General features: G+C 41.1%; 1 protein-coding gene across 2 annotated transcripts in view; it reads right to left on the bottom strand.

The window, feature by feature from the left end:
- crhr1 (corticotropin releasing hormone receptor 1) overlaps positions 1 to 17,017 on the bottom strand; it is a 49,069-nt gene that overhangs the window by 22,501 nt on the left and 9,551 nt on the right. For both annotated transcript variants that reach the window (XM_031842971.1, XM_031842970.1), the window contains exon 5: positions 3,167 to 3,252. In XM_031842971.1, coding sequence (XP_031698831.1) covers positions 3,167 to 3,252 — 86 coding nt within the window. The remainder of the gene's footprint in view (positions 1 to 3,166; positions 3,253 to 17,017) is intronic.

The following is a 17,017-nucleotide window of genomic DNA, read 5'->3' as shown; positions in this document are numbered from 1 at the left end:
AACGTATCGTATAATGCAACCTCCGGCTGCTAACCGCTAGCAGCTAACCGCTAGCAGCTAACAGCTAGCAGCTAGCCGCTAGCAGCTAACCACTGAGGTTAACTAGCTCGCTTCCTGCTGATTTTAAACAAAGTTATGTTGTTGATGATATGATATAACTTGCTATCAGCTCAGTGCACAGCTCATTGTGTGACGCTAATAGAGGCTTCAGCTGTCTCAAGTAGACAAATCATGTGTTTTTTTCATCCTGGGAGTTGCATGTTATTTTTAAAACACTAAATATAACTACTAGCACATTTCCCTCTGCAGCAGTATAATGCATTTTTTCCACCAAACAAGGAATGTAGATTTCCCCCTCCACCTTTTGTATCGGAGACACGCCATAAAAGAATCATTCCAAGGGTAGTGTGACAGGAGGGTTGATTACAATGATTAGTGACCGCGCATTGAACGATTACTCTTTCGATGTATGAGTGCAGCAATAGAGATGTGGAGAAAAAAGTGAATCAGTGCTTTTAACAGACACTGAGAGACTCGGCAGTCCAACACTGGACATAAATCAAGCAAACAGGACGTGTTGGACTGGATAGCGGAGCTCAGAGAGGATAATATAAGAGCCACCCACCACTCGCCTCAGGCCACAAGAGTCAAACACGAACCTGACTCACTCTCCTTCTGTAAGAAACAACAAAGACACTTATCGTTTATTTGAGAACATAACCTCCAGCAAGTCCCATAAGGACAAGAGGATTCTTTTTTCCCCTCAAACAAACTTTCCAATAAGCCTTTGATCCTCACGGTTCCTCTTCCCAGCGGGACCACTGAATGTATCCGGTTCAATACAGGCTGAACTTTTGAAATGGAAGCCACTTCAAACTCCCCCTCCTTTTTTTACCCTGATATCAATCACGCCACCGCTGCCACCTGGTGATTTATATTTCACGGCCATAAAAAGGAAAGAAAATCAAACACTTTTTAAAAGGTCGGACAGTCTATATCCGTCTTCTGCGGGGATCGATGGGGCATTAGACTGCGAGAGACTCCGGGAAAAAACCACAGCTAAATGAAGGGTTTCGTTCCACAACATGCTCACAGATCTGTTATTATTATCTTTATCTTTGTGAGCCCATAAAGTACAAGTCTATAGGAGATCTGGTGACCTCATTGGCAGGTTAACATGCCCTCACGACTAAATCCTTTACTTACATTGTTCTTATTGTTAATGAAACATATGAAAACACCAACATCAACAAAAAAAACGAATACATTTGGTTGAAAACATTTAGATATCCTTCTTACCTATTACAATATATTTCCCATATTCATATCTGAAATCTTTTTTTTAAATATACTTTATTTCAGATTTTTAAAGCAAATTATAAAACACAAAACACTGACAAAAACATAATTTCCTATCAATACAAACCGAATTAAAAAATAAAATAAAAAGATCAACCAGTGCATAGAGACACTAACACAGTATGATATCCTTTGAATAGCCCTTCTGGTGTCAGTGATGTATTTCAGAAAGGTGTTCTCACTCGTTTCTAAGACTACATTTCATCTTTTCAAAAAGAGTACAACTGTTCATTTCCAAAGACCGTGCATCAAGGAGGAGAGAGGATCACATTTCAATATCACAGTTTCCTGCCATCTTGTAATAAGATGTCAGGCGCCCCTAAGGTGGACCATACCGTCCTTCTGCACGCAAGCCAGTGGGGAAGCTAAGCTAGCTGCTATCTAGATTGTTTGATACTAAAGTACTTTATTCTCTTCAGAGATTTAGAATCAGATTGTGTCCACACACTGATGGATTTGATTTATCATGAGTGCAAGAGCGCCTACAGATACATTTCCGTCAATAGTTAATTATTTGTTGGATAGTTAAAATAAATACATGTTTTTTGTTTAGTTAAGAGATAAATGGGACTCTTTAATCCCTACTAGCGTACTTTTAGAAGGTTCGATTCCGTGCCTTAGCCAGTGATAGAAATCATGGGCGGATTGACTCCCCTATGTGACTTTGTCTCTGTATGAAACCCCACATACTGAGAGTTACATACGGAGATCAATACCACTCATGTCTGTGTGTTGAAGAGCAAGAGCCAGATTCAATTAGCTTAGCATAAATACTAGATGCAGGTGGAAACAGCTAGCTGTCGAAAACCACAACTAAAATGACTCTGGTGTGTATTTTCTTCCACTTAGGAGAGAGCCAGGCTGGCTGGTTCCTCCTGCTTCCAGTCTTACATAGAAAAACATCGGCTTCATCCTTCCAATGCAGATGAAGGAGATCGACAGCTTTGTTTTAACAAACGGGCAGAAATAAAACAGAACTTAGCTAATTGAACCAGCGCAGAGTAACAATGTTTACGGAAACTAAAGCGTTTTTAATATTCAGTTGAGTTTCAGCAGATGGTCGGGTCACATCTCTCTTTCATGTATTTCTATATTTCACATTCAATACTTCAAGTGTCCTCTTGTCACGGCCTCATTTAGGTCATCGTGTTCTGTCTGAAAGCTTTGGTCAATCCTAATTAAAACGAGTGCTCATCACCAGCACATCTGCACATCACAAAGCAGCATCCAGGTGGTGGCTGAGAGCATGCAAAAAAACTCCCCAAAAACAACAACAAACAACAACAAAACAGCAGCACGTGACTGGATACGAAGCTGGAGCACAGCAGGACCTTCACAGAGCATCCTGCTGCTCTCATCGCCAGAGGACAGTGCGCTTTACACGAAGACAAACTCTTGTTGTGGCTGCCGCTTCTTTTGAGGAATTAACTAAATTATGTTTTTCTTTTTTGTGCATTCAAAAGAGAAACAGCTGCAGATTGATTAGCAGATTTCAGGCTCCCACTTACACACAACACCAGAGCCCAGATGACAGTAAAGCTGCAGCGGCTGCATTCATTGTGCTGCCGGTGCATTTCACAGCACATTCGTAGTATTTCCTTTTGTCTGTAGTGTCAGTTTAAGGCTTCAGGCTCTGAAGGGAAACAAACCCTGAATCCACATTTACTATAAATAAACTTTGCGAGCAAACCTGTCGCGCTCACCTTCCCCTGCTAACCTCGCTTTTGTTGTTGGTTTTTTGATTATGTTTCACACTTGGCGGGACTCCGTGAAAAGCCTCATTAATCAGGATACATGAAAGTCTTACCTCCTCGTGAAGTATGGCTTTACACATGGAGTAGTTCCCCTTCAGCGCCCACGTCCCGTTCACGAGACAGTCCCTATAAACGTTATCTGCACAGAGAGGAAGACAAGAGACAGGACACAAAAAATGATTTTTCTCATTCTTACTTCACTTTTTAATGAATAGTTCTTGGGTTGTTTTCCGTCTTGTATCCTTGGAAATGTAAACGATGTGATTTCCTGCTCGATCGGTAGTGGCACTGCGACCTTTTCTGCGTTTTGAGACTAATAGGGAGAGATATCATTAGAGGCAGGCCTACAAGCTGTGAGTTCTCACACGTTAGCTGTCAGGACCGTCTGCCGCCCTCTTCCTCAGCATCGTTATCCTTCTTTACATTTAGACGCTTTTTACCTCCAACGAGCCGCCAACCTGTTTTCATTTCATTTATTTTACAATAAAAACATGTTGACCCACGTCACCGTCGCGTCACGCTGTCCACAAAAAGATGTACGATATAAAAGATATAAAAGGGTTCTCAGTAGAAACCTTTGGAATATATAAGCATTCTCTGGAGAACCCCCTGGATTAAGTGGAGATAAGACCCTTGGAATATAAAAGGGTTCTTGGTAGAAACCTTTGGGTGGGTTCTAGATGAAAACCCTTCTTGAAACGGGTTCTCTAAAGAACCTCTCATTGGGGGGTTCTGGTTGAAACCTTTCACATATGGTTCTAGGCATAATCCTTTGAAGTTGTGTTAGGACCCTCTGAAACGGTCCCAGGTGGAACCTTTCTAAAAGGTTCTACCAGGAACCAAAAAGAGTTTTCGAACGGGCACAAGCCAAAGAACCCTATATACGTATGGTTCTAGTGTGTTGGCAAAGTAAGGCAGGTCAGCGAGTAATTGGGGAAGTTTTACGTCAAGCTGTGACACAATTAAAAGGCAAATTTATAAAATTCCAATCTTTATTGCCTCCTTCAGATAAAATAAATAAAAAAAGAAGCGGAGATTATTTTCAGTTCTGCACATTGCTGGATGAAGCAGCCCCAGTATTCGGGGCTCGGCATGAAGACGCTGACAAACGATGAGTCAAACTGGATTTTTTTCCGTGCGGTCTCGCTCCATCACAGCACACATTTCTCACCACATTCACGGGACAGAAACGAAATAATCTGTGACAAATTTCACATTTGTCATTTCACATTTATTATTCCTTAAGATGAAGGAAATGAAACCATCAAACAGGACACGGTTGGGTTTGAAACGCTGCAAATGAGGCAATTTAAAGATGAAAGGAGAGATGTCGGAAATATTTTAAAGATATTCATTTGTTACATCGGCAGCCGTCTGCAGGTGAGGCGGCCGGAGGTTCGGTTCATTTAAATGATCATGACATTAAGTCGGTCCTATATAATAATGGTTGAAACAAACACAAAGGAGAAGGTTGTTTCATCTCCACACAATCAGCAGTGAGAACACGTCTTCTTCACTGAGCTATATGGACACATCTGACCCGGACCTCGAGGCGGGTCGACTCGGGTCGACAGACACTTTTCCACTGACAGTTTATAGAACTGGGAGGAGAAAGTGAAGTTTGCTGAGCGGTCGCTGACACAGTTAAAGCTGCAGCAGTGTTCTCTGCGAGAGGAAAGCTGTCAACATCCATCAATAATACAACATATTAGAGACACAACCCTGTCTACATACACGGCTAACCTGGCTCCAGACTTTTGAAACATAAATGTTTTGAAGCTAAAATGACGTTTGAAGAGTGAACATTGTGTAAAAGTTTAAGATATTTTCTTAATAAGATCTGTGTGATGTCACCCGCTCCAACACGCACTAATGTAAAAACCTGTGACGGTCATGATCACTAAGCTTCCAAGAAGGTTGAATATTTAAAAAAGTTTTTAATGAGATTTTAAACTTGAATCATACTGAAGATGTGGAATATTTTAACATTTGAATGGAGTTTCTAGCTTAAAGTATGAATTAGTGAATACGAGATGAAAATGTGTTGAAATGTCTCACTTCTGAACGTTCTGTCAGTTTCATTTTTTGGCACAATTCTCTCAGAAAACATGGAATATTTCTGGAAACATTAAAGGCTATAAATAATAAACTCAGACCATATTGATAACAGCTTGGGGTCCGTGTTTACTTCCTGTCGGCTGATCTTATTCACAAACAGCTGCAACAGGAAATGAACTGGAACACATCTGGATTGTTTACACTTGAGGACTGTGAAAGGATCTGCAGCCGAGGATGTGCTGGTTGAGTTCAACGTTTTGATGTTTGAATCAACTTTCTACGCTTCCAGCAATCACACCCAACAAACGGAAAAAAGCAATTCCTGCCAACAAAACCTAATAAAGATTTATTACAGTGTCGGCTGAAGCTACAACTTATTGTGCCCACTGTGTATACAATATCTCGTAATATTGTGTTTTTTACAATAATCCCTCTATACTAAAGCCAGCAGCTTATTCTGATGATAAAAATAGAGTGAAAGCAGGTAGAAAGTCTCAAATGTCAGACTCACAACAATAATAAGACTTGTTTACTGATGAACATTTGAACACAAGACGGACATTTTCAAAGCTCTGTTTTAGCTAAAGAGAGAGCGGCTCCATCAGTGTGTCGGTGGCCTGAGACAGGGGCTGTTAATCTTAAATAAATGTTTTAATAATGAGACATTTTGGGCAGGGTAAGAGATGGGATGAGACTGGGTGGCCTGAGGGCAGTGATGTGCAATGAGCTGGGTAAAAATAGCATGTTGACAGTGTAAGGGGACTGTCATCCCCAATCAAGATTACCTAGCTTGTGATATTCCCTAAATCCCAAACGCAATATCCTAGAGAGCTTTAGAATCTCTCTGAGGAGAATTATGTCAAAGTCAAAAGTTCTGCGGTGGAGTGACTGTGTCGCACGCTGGGAAGCCAGAGTCTTGTTCAATATTTTGGGATTCATAAAAAGCTTAAAGAATACATTTTTCAATTTCAGTGCGTAGACGGCAGTTCACTATCAGCAGTTTAAACTGCTTTACTTCTCTTGAGAAAAAAAGAAAAATCTATTTCCTACCATCAGACTTGTGCGTGACTGACTTTAACGTGCACTGGCAAAAAAATCTCACATATTTTTCAGAGCGCTCCCATAATTCTCTCCTTTTATTCCAATCGAAATGTACATGACACGGTGTGACCGGGCGACTCTCCTCTGGGTTTCCATGGTCCCAAATCATTTGAATGGATTACTGTCAAAGCAATAAAAGTAAAACTTTTATTTCGAAGGCACCTATTTACCAAAACCAAAGTGCAGCGCAAATGTTTAAAGAAATCTGTGAAAAAACAACCCGGAACAGGCGTCACGCTGGAGGTCTTCACGCAGAGCCGAGAGCTTAAAGGTGGGAGGGGTGGCGCCTTCAAATCAAGCTGTATGTCCTTGACATAAATTCCTTCTGGCACTGGACCACACGGTGATTTATGGCTGCTCAACCTCTTTATTAAATAAAAAAAAAGCCCACATATATATCAAACATTTTATAGCAAAGACTGACTGTCACTGAAGATATTTCTTCATGTAATAAGCAGATAATCCTCTTTATTGTTGTATTGTTTGCTCTCTGTTTGGCTGAAACGAGGTGAAAGGAGTTTTACAGCCGACGCAAATTAAAGGTGGATTTAAGGCCCGGGCAGCGTTTCAGTGCTCGTTACAGCAGCAGTTAGGAGGCCTGTTGGGATGAGACTCGTCTCCATTTGTTACAGTGCTGCAGAACGAAAACACGCAAGTATGTGGACAACGACTGAAGATTGAAACTGGAGTAATTATTGCAGCATTTTGGTTCTTTTGCTACAATGTGAGAATATAGAGGAGTAACGTCGAAGTCACTCTGGTTCTATCATCGTAACATTGAGGATATTACATCTTGTAAGACGAAGACAAGAAGAAAGAATCTAAATCTGCAAGTTTCTCTTTAAGGAAACAGTTTAAATGAGGAGAGTATTTCCCACGCTGTCGATATATTCCTTTAACCCATGAAAGGGTAAACTCGTTTCTAAAACACAGAATAGTGGATTCTTGTAGTGCCACCTCCACTGAACTATCCACTGACTGTGTTACAATCCCTTTGACAGCAGGATGGAGATACTAAAATACCTTACAAACTCTGCATTTCATAACAACGAGTACAAGTCAAGCGTGTCTCAGTCACTTCTTGTGATATTGTTTTGCTGTCAGAATGCATGAGAGAGTTTTACTGCTGCAGCAAAGTGGATCTAACACAGTGGCAGTGTTATGATTGCTGTCAGTTGCAGCAGAAGGAGAGCCTGTTTATTCTGTCGGTATTTGTGAGAGGCAAATGTTTACCAGCTGTGACGGCGACGGCGGTGTTGTTTTCACCTCGTGAGTCATGAAGGCAACATGTGGTCCAGGAGAGAAGGACTGTAGGAGGAAGCACCACAGAGGAGGACTCTGGTGGGTCTTTATGTCTGTTGACAGATTTATTGACATCGCCACATGCAGCCAAGAAACAGGACTGGAGTCAGTCAGTGGGATCAGAACGAAGGGCTGAGGTTGAAGAGGGGCGTGGTCAGAGCAAAGGAAGTAGGGAGGTAGGAAGTAGGGAAGGGGTCACTGGTCCCACCTCCATTTATGTCCCTTTAGCTGAAAACCGCTTCGCTCTATTAGTCACATTTCTATTAATATCACCGTTACTATTCATGCTTTTATTATCATTATTACTGCTCTCATTAGATGAATAATTTCTGTCATATGCATTGAATGTGTTGTAACTCTGTTATGTTCATTCTGTACACATGACATCTATCACACCTCCATCCTGATAGAGGATCCTCCTCTGTTGCTCTCCCACAGGTCTCTCCCTCTTTCCTCCCCGTTAAAGGGGTTTTTGGGGGAGTTGTTCCTGTTCTGATGTGAGGGTCCCGGGACAGAGGATGTCGTATGTGTACAGATTGTAAGGCCCTCTGAGGCAAATTTGTGACTTGTGATTTTGGGCTATTCAAAATAAATTGAATTGAATTAAACTTGCTTTGTCCAAAGTTTAAAAACCACACAATCAAACACCTCAAAAACTCACAAATTATGAACTCGAAACGTGTGTTTGATCTGAATCTTGCGACGGGATCACACCAGAAAGTGTGAGTGGTGGTGCCCTTCCCCACTTCTTTACTCCACCCTCATTTCCTGCCTCCTTGCTCTGACCACACCCATCTTAAAACCCCGCCTTTATTTTGATCTACACACCTCTAAGGTTTCGTGACTGCATCTTCGACGGTTGTGACGCGATCTCTGTTTCAAAAATCTGTCCACAAACGGACGGACAGAACTCGGCAAAGTACTCAAGGCCTCCTGTGTTGTAGTTTCTGCTGCAGTCGGCGTCTCCTCGACGTCGTTTTGCTTTAATGATGCACACACACTCTCACAAGGTGAGATAGATCTTGGCGAACAACTGAACAACTACTGTGCACATCTTTGTGAAGTCTTGTCTGACTCCAAGTATCCGTTCAACTTTAGGATGACTTTTACACTAATTTCCAGGAAATCGGCTTCAGAAAATGATTATTAAAGCGCGCTTCTCTAGCCACGCGCCATTAAATCATCGCAGAAGAAGACGGCGCAGTGAGATTATGTCACTAAAAGAGTTTTCGAATTTACAGCATTTTTTCATGCGGAAATCGAAAATAATATAAATTTTACATTAATGTTTATGTACGGAATAAACAAACGAGATACAACGTGTTAATTAGTGAGCTTTAGCGGTGCTGGTAGATGGATGTTTCTCACTTTGAAGGAGCCAGGCTAGCTGTTTCCCCCTGCTTCCAGTCTTTATGCTAAGCTAGGCTAACCACCTCCTGACTCCAGCTCCGTTCTTAACGCTGATATCGATCTTCTCGTCTCATTCTGGGAAAGAAAGCCAATAACCATATCTAAATAAATGTGGAACTATTGCTTTAATGATTGACCTGAGTTGACAGTATTCGTGTGGTTATGTTGGGACGGAGGCCAGTTTCTCAATGTTTCCTTGAAAACTCTCTTTCTCTCTCACTTTATTAAAATGTACAGGGAGCCTCTCAGTAGCACATGTTCGGTGAACATTCATACATAACATGCTGCACGGATAACCTGAGAGTCACATTGTGAAATCTGCTTTCTGCTGCAGGAACATCTCCCTCAGACTGCAGCGGCTCCACCGTATTAACATTCTCCTGCAGTCTTCTTGCGGGTTGCAGAGGAACGAGCCTCTGGCAGCATCGTAAAATGCCATTTACATCGGTCACGATCTCAAGGTCCCTAAAATATACGGCTGATTTCGTTTAGTGTCGGCTGCCAAGCTGCCTGGTTCACCAGGAGTTCTATATTACCGGCAGACGGGTTTGTCTGTGGAGCTTCTTTAGAAGGATCGCAGAGGATGTCATTGTAAGCTACCTAGTACATATCAGTGTCAATCTTTGCCCAGTGGCCATTGTTGTCTCTGCGTAGGTGTTAAATACAGCGACTGGCCCGTGCCAGGTGCTAAGTCCTCCCTGTGGAAACCGGAGCTCTGTGTGGATGAGGATGGAACACCGGCTGCCCTCCAAGCCTCGAGGCTGAAGGATGCTCTTCTTCATTTCATTTCCAAGCACTACAGCAAAAGCACACCGCTGACTAACGCAGATCAGAGGATCCTCTCTGTGGCAAAAAACGCAGAGCACAGCAGAAATTCTGCTGCGATTTTAAACTTGACACGAGCAAATACGCTGACCCAAATATCGTCACACTTACTTCACGCTTTAACACAACGGATCAATGGCTGCAGCTCAGAAGCATCCTCCTCCTCCTCCTCCTCCTCTGAGCATTGTGAGCACAGGTCTAATTAAAACCAGGACCAGCAGGGAAGAGAAACACATATTATTTGCACTAAATTAGTTGTTGTTTTGCACAACTGCAGAGCAAACCAGACTGTAAAGGTCTGTACAGGAGCTGTAACAGCATGTGTTTATTTGTTTTTGCAGGTCAGCCATTGTTCAGAGCTCAGAGACTCTGCAGGGAAGTGTGAAAGGTTCTGCACTGAGACGCAGCAACACTTACGGATCTCACGTTTTATGATCCAACACTTGCTTTAATTCTATTTGTGACTATTTGTACTTACAGAGCCTGTTTTAAACTAGTGAGGCAGTGATGAAGGTGACGGTCTCCTCATCGCTACACACACATCTGATGTTTTCATCTCCTTTCAGTGGAAGTTTAAAACAAATGCTTTACATCCTTTTTACTTTTTCTGTCGAATTTCCGTCGCTTTTTCTGCACAAATCGAAAATAATATAAATTTTACATTAATGTTTATGTACGGAATAACAAACGAGATACAACGTGTTAATTAGTGAGCTTTAGCGGTGCTGGTAGATGGATGTTTCTCACTTTGAAGGAGCCAGGCTAGCTGTTTCCCCCTGCTTCCAGTCTTTATGCTAAGCTAGGCTAACCACCTCCTGACTCCAGCTCCGTTCTTAACGCTGATATCGATCTTCTCGTCTCATTCTGGGAAAGAAAGCCAATAACCATATCTAAATAAATGTGGAACTATTGCTTTAATGATTCTTGAAAACCTTGAGTGAGTGAACAAGACGTGTTCAGGACAGTATTCATGTGGTTGTGTTGGGACGGAGGCCAGTTTCTCGGAAAACTCTCTTTCTCTCTCACTTTATTAAAATGTACAGGGAGCCTCTCAGTAGCACGTGTTCTGTGAACATTCATACATAACATGCTGCACGGATAACTAATAAGATAATTATGAAATCTGCTTTCTGCTGCAGGAACATCTCCCTCAGACTGCAGCGGCAACTCGTTGTAAAAAGTTCATCAGCAGCATCAGTTATGGACGTCCTGACCACGTTTTATGATCCAATATTTAAAACTAGTGAGGCAGTTCAGATGTTAGCATAAGATTATTGTTGCCTCTGAGGTTTTGTTAATGTTCCATATATGACATCAAGAGTTGTGGTTCACCTGAGAAATGTGGGATTTAGTATTTAGTATGAAAAATATGCTGCACAACATGCAACACAAGTCGTAAGTATAACTAATAATGTAGTGGAGTAAATAAGACAATATGTCCCTTTTTATACCAGAAGTATTGTCCCCAAGAACAAATATGAGATACTTATACTCTACTTGAGTATTTTGAGTGCATTTAACACTTTTACTCGTTCAACAATTCAAGAAGAAATTATTTAACTTTTTATTTTGCCGCAGTTATTTCACAGCTTCAGGCAGTTTGCAAATTAAGATTTTGCATTAAATATGATGCTTTGTTAAAGATGAAACTACAGTTTATACAAGTACAACTGAAACTGATTAGTTATATATTATTATACATAATTTAATCTTTTCTACATATTTTTTAACAATGTTGAGGACTGCTGGTTGGACAAAACAAACATTGTGAAAGTGTTACTTTGGAGGTTTTTTACAGTGTGCTATATGGAATCATTTTTGCGTAAACGATGTTAAAACACACAATAATACTTCACTGAAGGGCCGTTAATCCAGTAAATCAGTCTCTGCCACAGACAAATCTCCTCACAACAAGCCTTTGAATCCTGAGTGTTTCTGAGACGAACCAGACAACTGGCACATTGCTGCAACTTTCCACATCTCACACTTCAGTAAACGCGGGTATTCAGGTGAGGAGCCGTACCTGTGTTCTGAAAACATGGGAAACTTTTTTTGCCACCTCATTTTCATTCAGGAGAAAAACTTGTTAAATTCATCCAAAAAACTTGGAAACTGGAGCAACTCTTGAGACATCGCGGGCCGTCGACACTCTTGAGGGAGGAAGCCGATGCCAGTTTTCACGCTGGGTGTGTATTCTGGCTCACTTCTGCATGAGACACCTCGAGGGTTTGCAGAGGACGGAGCTGTCTGTTTCTCAAGGAGGTCTAAAGAGAATAATCTACTTTCCGTGTCCGACTTACTGCAGGAATGAAAAAAACACACACACACAAACCAGCTCCTCACATCACTTTTACATCTGTCTCTTTTGTCTCTTCTGTCTTTGATGTTCCCCCCCTCGTCGACACGCTCACACGGCATTCATGAATTAATATTCGACGAATGCTGCACGCCGCGCTCGAGCTCATTCAACAAAAAGAGAACGCATTGCATTCCTTGTGAGGGTGAGCCGGGGTGAGGGTTTTTGCCACCCTACACCACTCTAAATAAAAAGTACACCCCCTCTTCCTCTTCATCCTCTATCCACTCTGACTGGCGCAAGACCAGACAACTCACAGCCAGTCAGTGACACATGTGCACACACACACACACACACACACACACACTGGTATGAAAATCTGCTGGCCTCCCTCTGGGGACCATTAAGGGGAAAGTGAAGCTTGGCCACAAATGGTGGAGGGGTTTCCGGGTGGAGGGCAAGAGATGTGGTGCAACGACAGTGCCGGAGCCGAGTCACGAACCCAGAGGAGGGCGTGCAGCGCCACCGGGCACCTGTCACGGACTTGGCGGCTGAGCGGTCTGGACAGCGGCCGCCGGACGTCTGTCCTCCCTCCTCCGTGCATGTGTTTGGCAACATGCCGCGATCATCTCAGAGAGCGTCAGAAGCATCGAGGAGCTCGCGATGATTAGCGTGATTAGTCCTGCGTTCATCGCTCCAATTAGGCTCCGAGTCTCAGCGAGAAGAAGATTAACTCAAGTGCTTTCTATCTTCAGACCAGTTTGGTTTTTTTCCTCCCCGACTCATTCGATTTTATTTTCTAGTTATGTTTTTTCTCCTCCCATGTAGAAATGAGGAATTAATGAGAGACGGAGTGAGATATCTCGACTGTCAAGATCAAAAGAAAGGTGTGTGTGTGACATTTGATTCTCAACACACAAGGTCTGTACAAGGTGAAACACAGATTGATCAAAGATGTGTTTAACAGTACAAACTGAGTAATGTGCCTTCAAAAATCTGTCAAAAAAATCATTAATATTTCAGATCGGCCAGGTTTGTGAATGAAATTAAAAAATGAACATAGAAAGGATGAAGTAATATATAACAACATTAATATCTTGACTTTAGGTTAGCGATACTTTCACTTGACTGTCCTGTTGGCTTGTGTTTTATCTTAAGCTGATTGAAGCTGTGCAGCACTATTGCCCGACCAAAATGTTTCCCTTGCATGTGTTACGTATACACACATTTAATTTTGGCGACATTTCAAAAGTCCCCTTAAATTCGCTTTGACAATTGAATGGAAACATAGTTATTGTTACGGTTGTTGAGTTACGTTTTTTACATAACGTTGTCAAGTTACCTTACATTCAGTTCTTACATTGCAATGTTACATCGTTACGTTACGTTATCACATTGTTACACCGTTACGTTACGTTATCACATTGTTACATTGTTAGGTTACGTTATCACATTGTTACATTGTTAGGTTACGTTGTCACATTGTAAGGTTACATTGTCACATTGTTACATCGTTACGTTACGTTGTCACATTGTTACATCGTTACGTTACGTTGTCACATTGTTACATCGTTACGTTACGTTGTCACATTGTTACATTGTAAGGTTACATTGTCACATTGTTACATTGTTAGGTTACGTTGTTAGGTTGTGTTAAGTTGTTACTTTGCATTGTTTCGTTACGTTGTAACACAAACCATGATGTTTTTTTAAGCCTTAACCAAAAGTGTTGTTCCCGAAACCTAAACAATAATTTCACAATGTTAATGTAAAAGGAATATATTATAGTCATTCTGTATACTTTAACCCGTGATAGATTGCATGTACAGGACTAGTGTTGTTTGTCTGCATGATGTTTATGTACGAGTGGTAAAGAGGACATTCACCTGTAGCCAGGTTAAAGGGTTAACCGATGATTTACCAAAGGTTAAGATATACTTTGACCTAAACAATGACGGTATACAGTGGTGAGTTTGCAACATGTGCCATTAAGCTACAGGTGGAGAACCTCAGGTCTAAGAGGTGTGCGCTTTGTTTTAAGCACTTATAGTGAATGACTTCTGTCACTGGGTAAATCGTCTCTTTCCAGAATGTGATGCGCTATTTATTTCTAAATGTTATCAATACTTGCCTTGTGTGTTTTATTTCTGCTTACAGGTAAAGATTTCACAACGTTAACCATGTGGCATTGTTCATTTCTTCAAGCTAACGTAATTTGGGTTTAGAAACGTCGACATTTAATGTGTCCGTTGTTTGCAGAAAAGTAATAAAATGACAACAATTTTTCTGGCGACTGGGTTCTAGTCTTTTCTTGCATTTTCTGACTTTTAATAACCATTTAAAAGGCAATTTAAAGGAACAGTTGGACATTTTTTCCTCTTCTCTGTAAAGCTCTTTGTAGCTTTTGTTAAGAAAAAGCTATACAAATAATTGAAATAATTATGTTTCCTCTAAAACATATTTACTGTTGCATATGTAATTCATTGTTTCTATGGCATCTCACCTCTTTTGATTTTCACACTTGCTTCGTGTCAACTCCTTAAAAAGCTTATTGAGTCTATAATTCTGACACATGACTCAGGTTTTATTCTTTTATTCTTTCTGTGTTAATATGTTTATCTTGGTTTTGACTTGACCTGAAGGCATTAAAATGATGGCCAGCGATGTTAAGCATCTGTCCTAATATGATCAGTTTGACTCGTTCTGATTGAAGAAGAGTGAAGCCGTGTTCACACACTTCTACGGCTCAGAAACTTAAAGGGCCAGTGTGCAGCAGTTCAGGAAATCTATTAACGGAAATATAATATAACATTCAGAACAACATTTCAAATCGTTGTGTTTTCGTTAGCTTAGAATGAGCCCTTCACATCTACACAGGGAGCGGGAGGCGGAGTCCGCCACATTGTTGCCCATCATGTTGCTACGGTAGCCCAGAAAGGACAAACCAAACACTAGCTCGACAGAGAGACTTTCATGTTTTTACGTTAACTTAAGGTCTAACCGCCCTAACTTCCGTTGTTCCTAAAGTTGTGCTAATATATGTGTATATATGTATGTTAGGGAATGGATTAACGGCTCACGGTACCTCAGTCTTGTAAAAGGAAGGAGTGAGCGGAGAGGTTTCAGCTGGTTGCAATCTTCAACCACACCGCTAAAACGACGCGCTGTCCCTTTAAATCGAGGATTTGTCTCGATCTAAATTTGGAAGTCCAGCCCGGTTGGCTACCTACTAACCTGATTCGTGGAAGTGCTGTTTCACAGTACTGCTAATCAGGGCATGGACACCAACACACACACACACACACACACACACACACACACACACACACACAATGGATGTCAGCTTTACTTCTGTTCAGCGTTTTTAGCAGCAGGTTGTATTTGAAGAGAAAATGTCGGCTGCAACTTCATCGGCACAAAGACAAAGACTCAACGCTGCAGTGGTGGAATTTAACGAAGTACATTCACTCACATTGTCTACTGAGGGACACGTCAGAGGCACTTGTACTTTACAAGAGAGAGAGTTCCTCTTCACGCCACTCTACATTTATGTGACAGCTTTAGTTGCTTTACACATTAAGATTGTTAAAAACACAAAACATGATCATTTGTTATTAATCAGACTCCCAATTATACAAGTACAGTTGAAATTAATAACCAATTAAAAGACTGACTGAAAATGAATTGACAACTATTTTGATAATAATCTTTTTTCAGATTTCCTGCTTTTCCTTTTAATAATGTCAATAATGTAAATGTATTAGTAGTAAAGTTTATGTATTATTAATAATGTTGAGTTTTGAACTTAACGAACACTGTGAAGGAGTCACTTTGGGCTTTCATTTCTCATTTTCTTTTGATTAAAGGGAGAGAATAATCATAAACTAATAGTTAAATATAAGCTAAAATCCTGTTTTTACAAGAATGCACGAGTATTTAATACTCTAATGATAGAATATATAATAGTAGAAGACTTCACCTACGTTTCTCTGATTATGCTTCACTGCAGGACTTTAATGTGTATTTCCTCAGTGTGGTATTAGTACTTTTATTAAAGTAAAGGATGTGAATTCTGTGCGGCTGTTACAGTTTCCTCCTTTGATCTGTTAATGATCGTCTGTGAGTAACGTTTTGTGGGTCCAGATGAGGGCTTAACATTTCTGGGTTCATGACTCGTCATTCTTTCTGAAACTGGAGCAGACACCAGAGTTTGCATCACTCTTCTTCTTCGTCTTCGTCTTCTTCTTCTTCTTCTTCGTCTTCGTCTTCTCAGAATCCAATTTAAGTGTAATTGGTTTTGCTCGTCTATAAATCGTATCATGGATTTGTCTCTTGGCGTTGGGAGTTGATCTGCGGCTGAAATACGTCCCGGATCTTCTTTCTGCACCAACAACTCAGACTAAAGAGGGAAAGCTGACTTTTGCACTCGTGGACTTGAACTCTGCAATAATCTCCCTCTGGATCTGAGGAGAAGCAACACATCCACTCAGGCTTTTAAGTGGCCACTCCGGACGAGCCGCTCTGCACTCGCCTTCCTCTAAAGCCACTTATTATTGTCCTAATACTACGTACACTACTACTACTACTACTTCTTCATATACGTTTCCTTTCCTTATCCTTCTTTCATTTAAAAAATATATTTTATGTATTGACTGGACTTTTTTCATCGAATAAAAAAAGTGTTTGTGTAATAAAAGAAAGAAGCTTAAAAATAGATCAAGTGGATCAGCTGTTTACACCACAGCGCCACTTAGACACACGGGAATTTATGGCAACCTCATCTTCTGGTGGCAGTGAATCCGTCACCGATGAAATGGAGCGGAAACTAATTGGTCACAGCCGGTTCAGCCTGCGTCTCCACAATCTTTGGTTGCACCGTTTTGTCTTGTGAAGCAATTTTGGAATTTTACAG

This window comes from Anarrhichthys ocellatus, unplaced genomic scaffold (assembly GCF_004355925.1).
Source record: "Anarrhichthys ocellatus isolate YVR2014 unplaced genomic scaffold, GSC_Weel_1.0 scaffold4, whole genome shotgun sequence".
Taxonomy (NCBI): domain Eukaryota; kingdom Metazoa; phylum Chordata; class Actinopteri; order Perciformes; family Anarhichadidae; genus Anarrhichthys; species Anarrhichthys ocellatus.
This window is presented reverse-complemented; position numbering and strand designations above follow the sequence as displayed.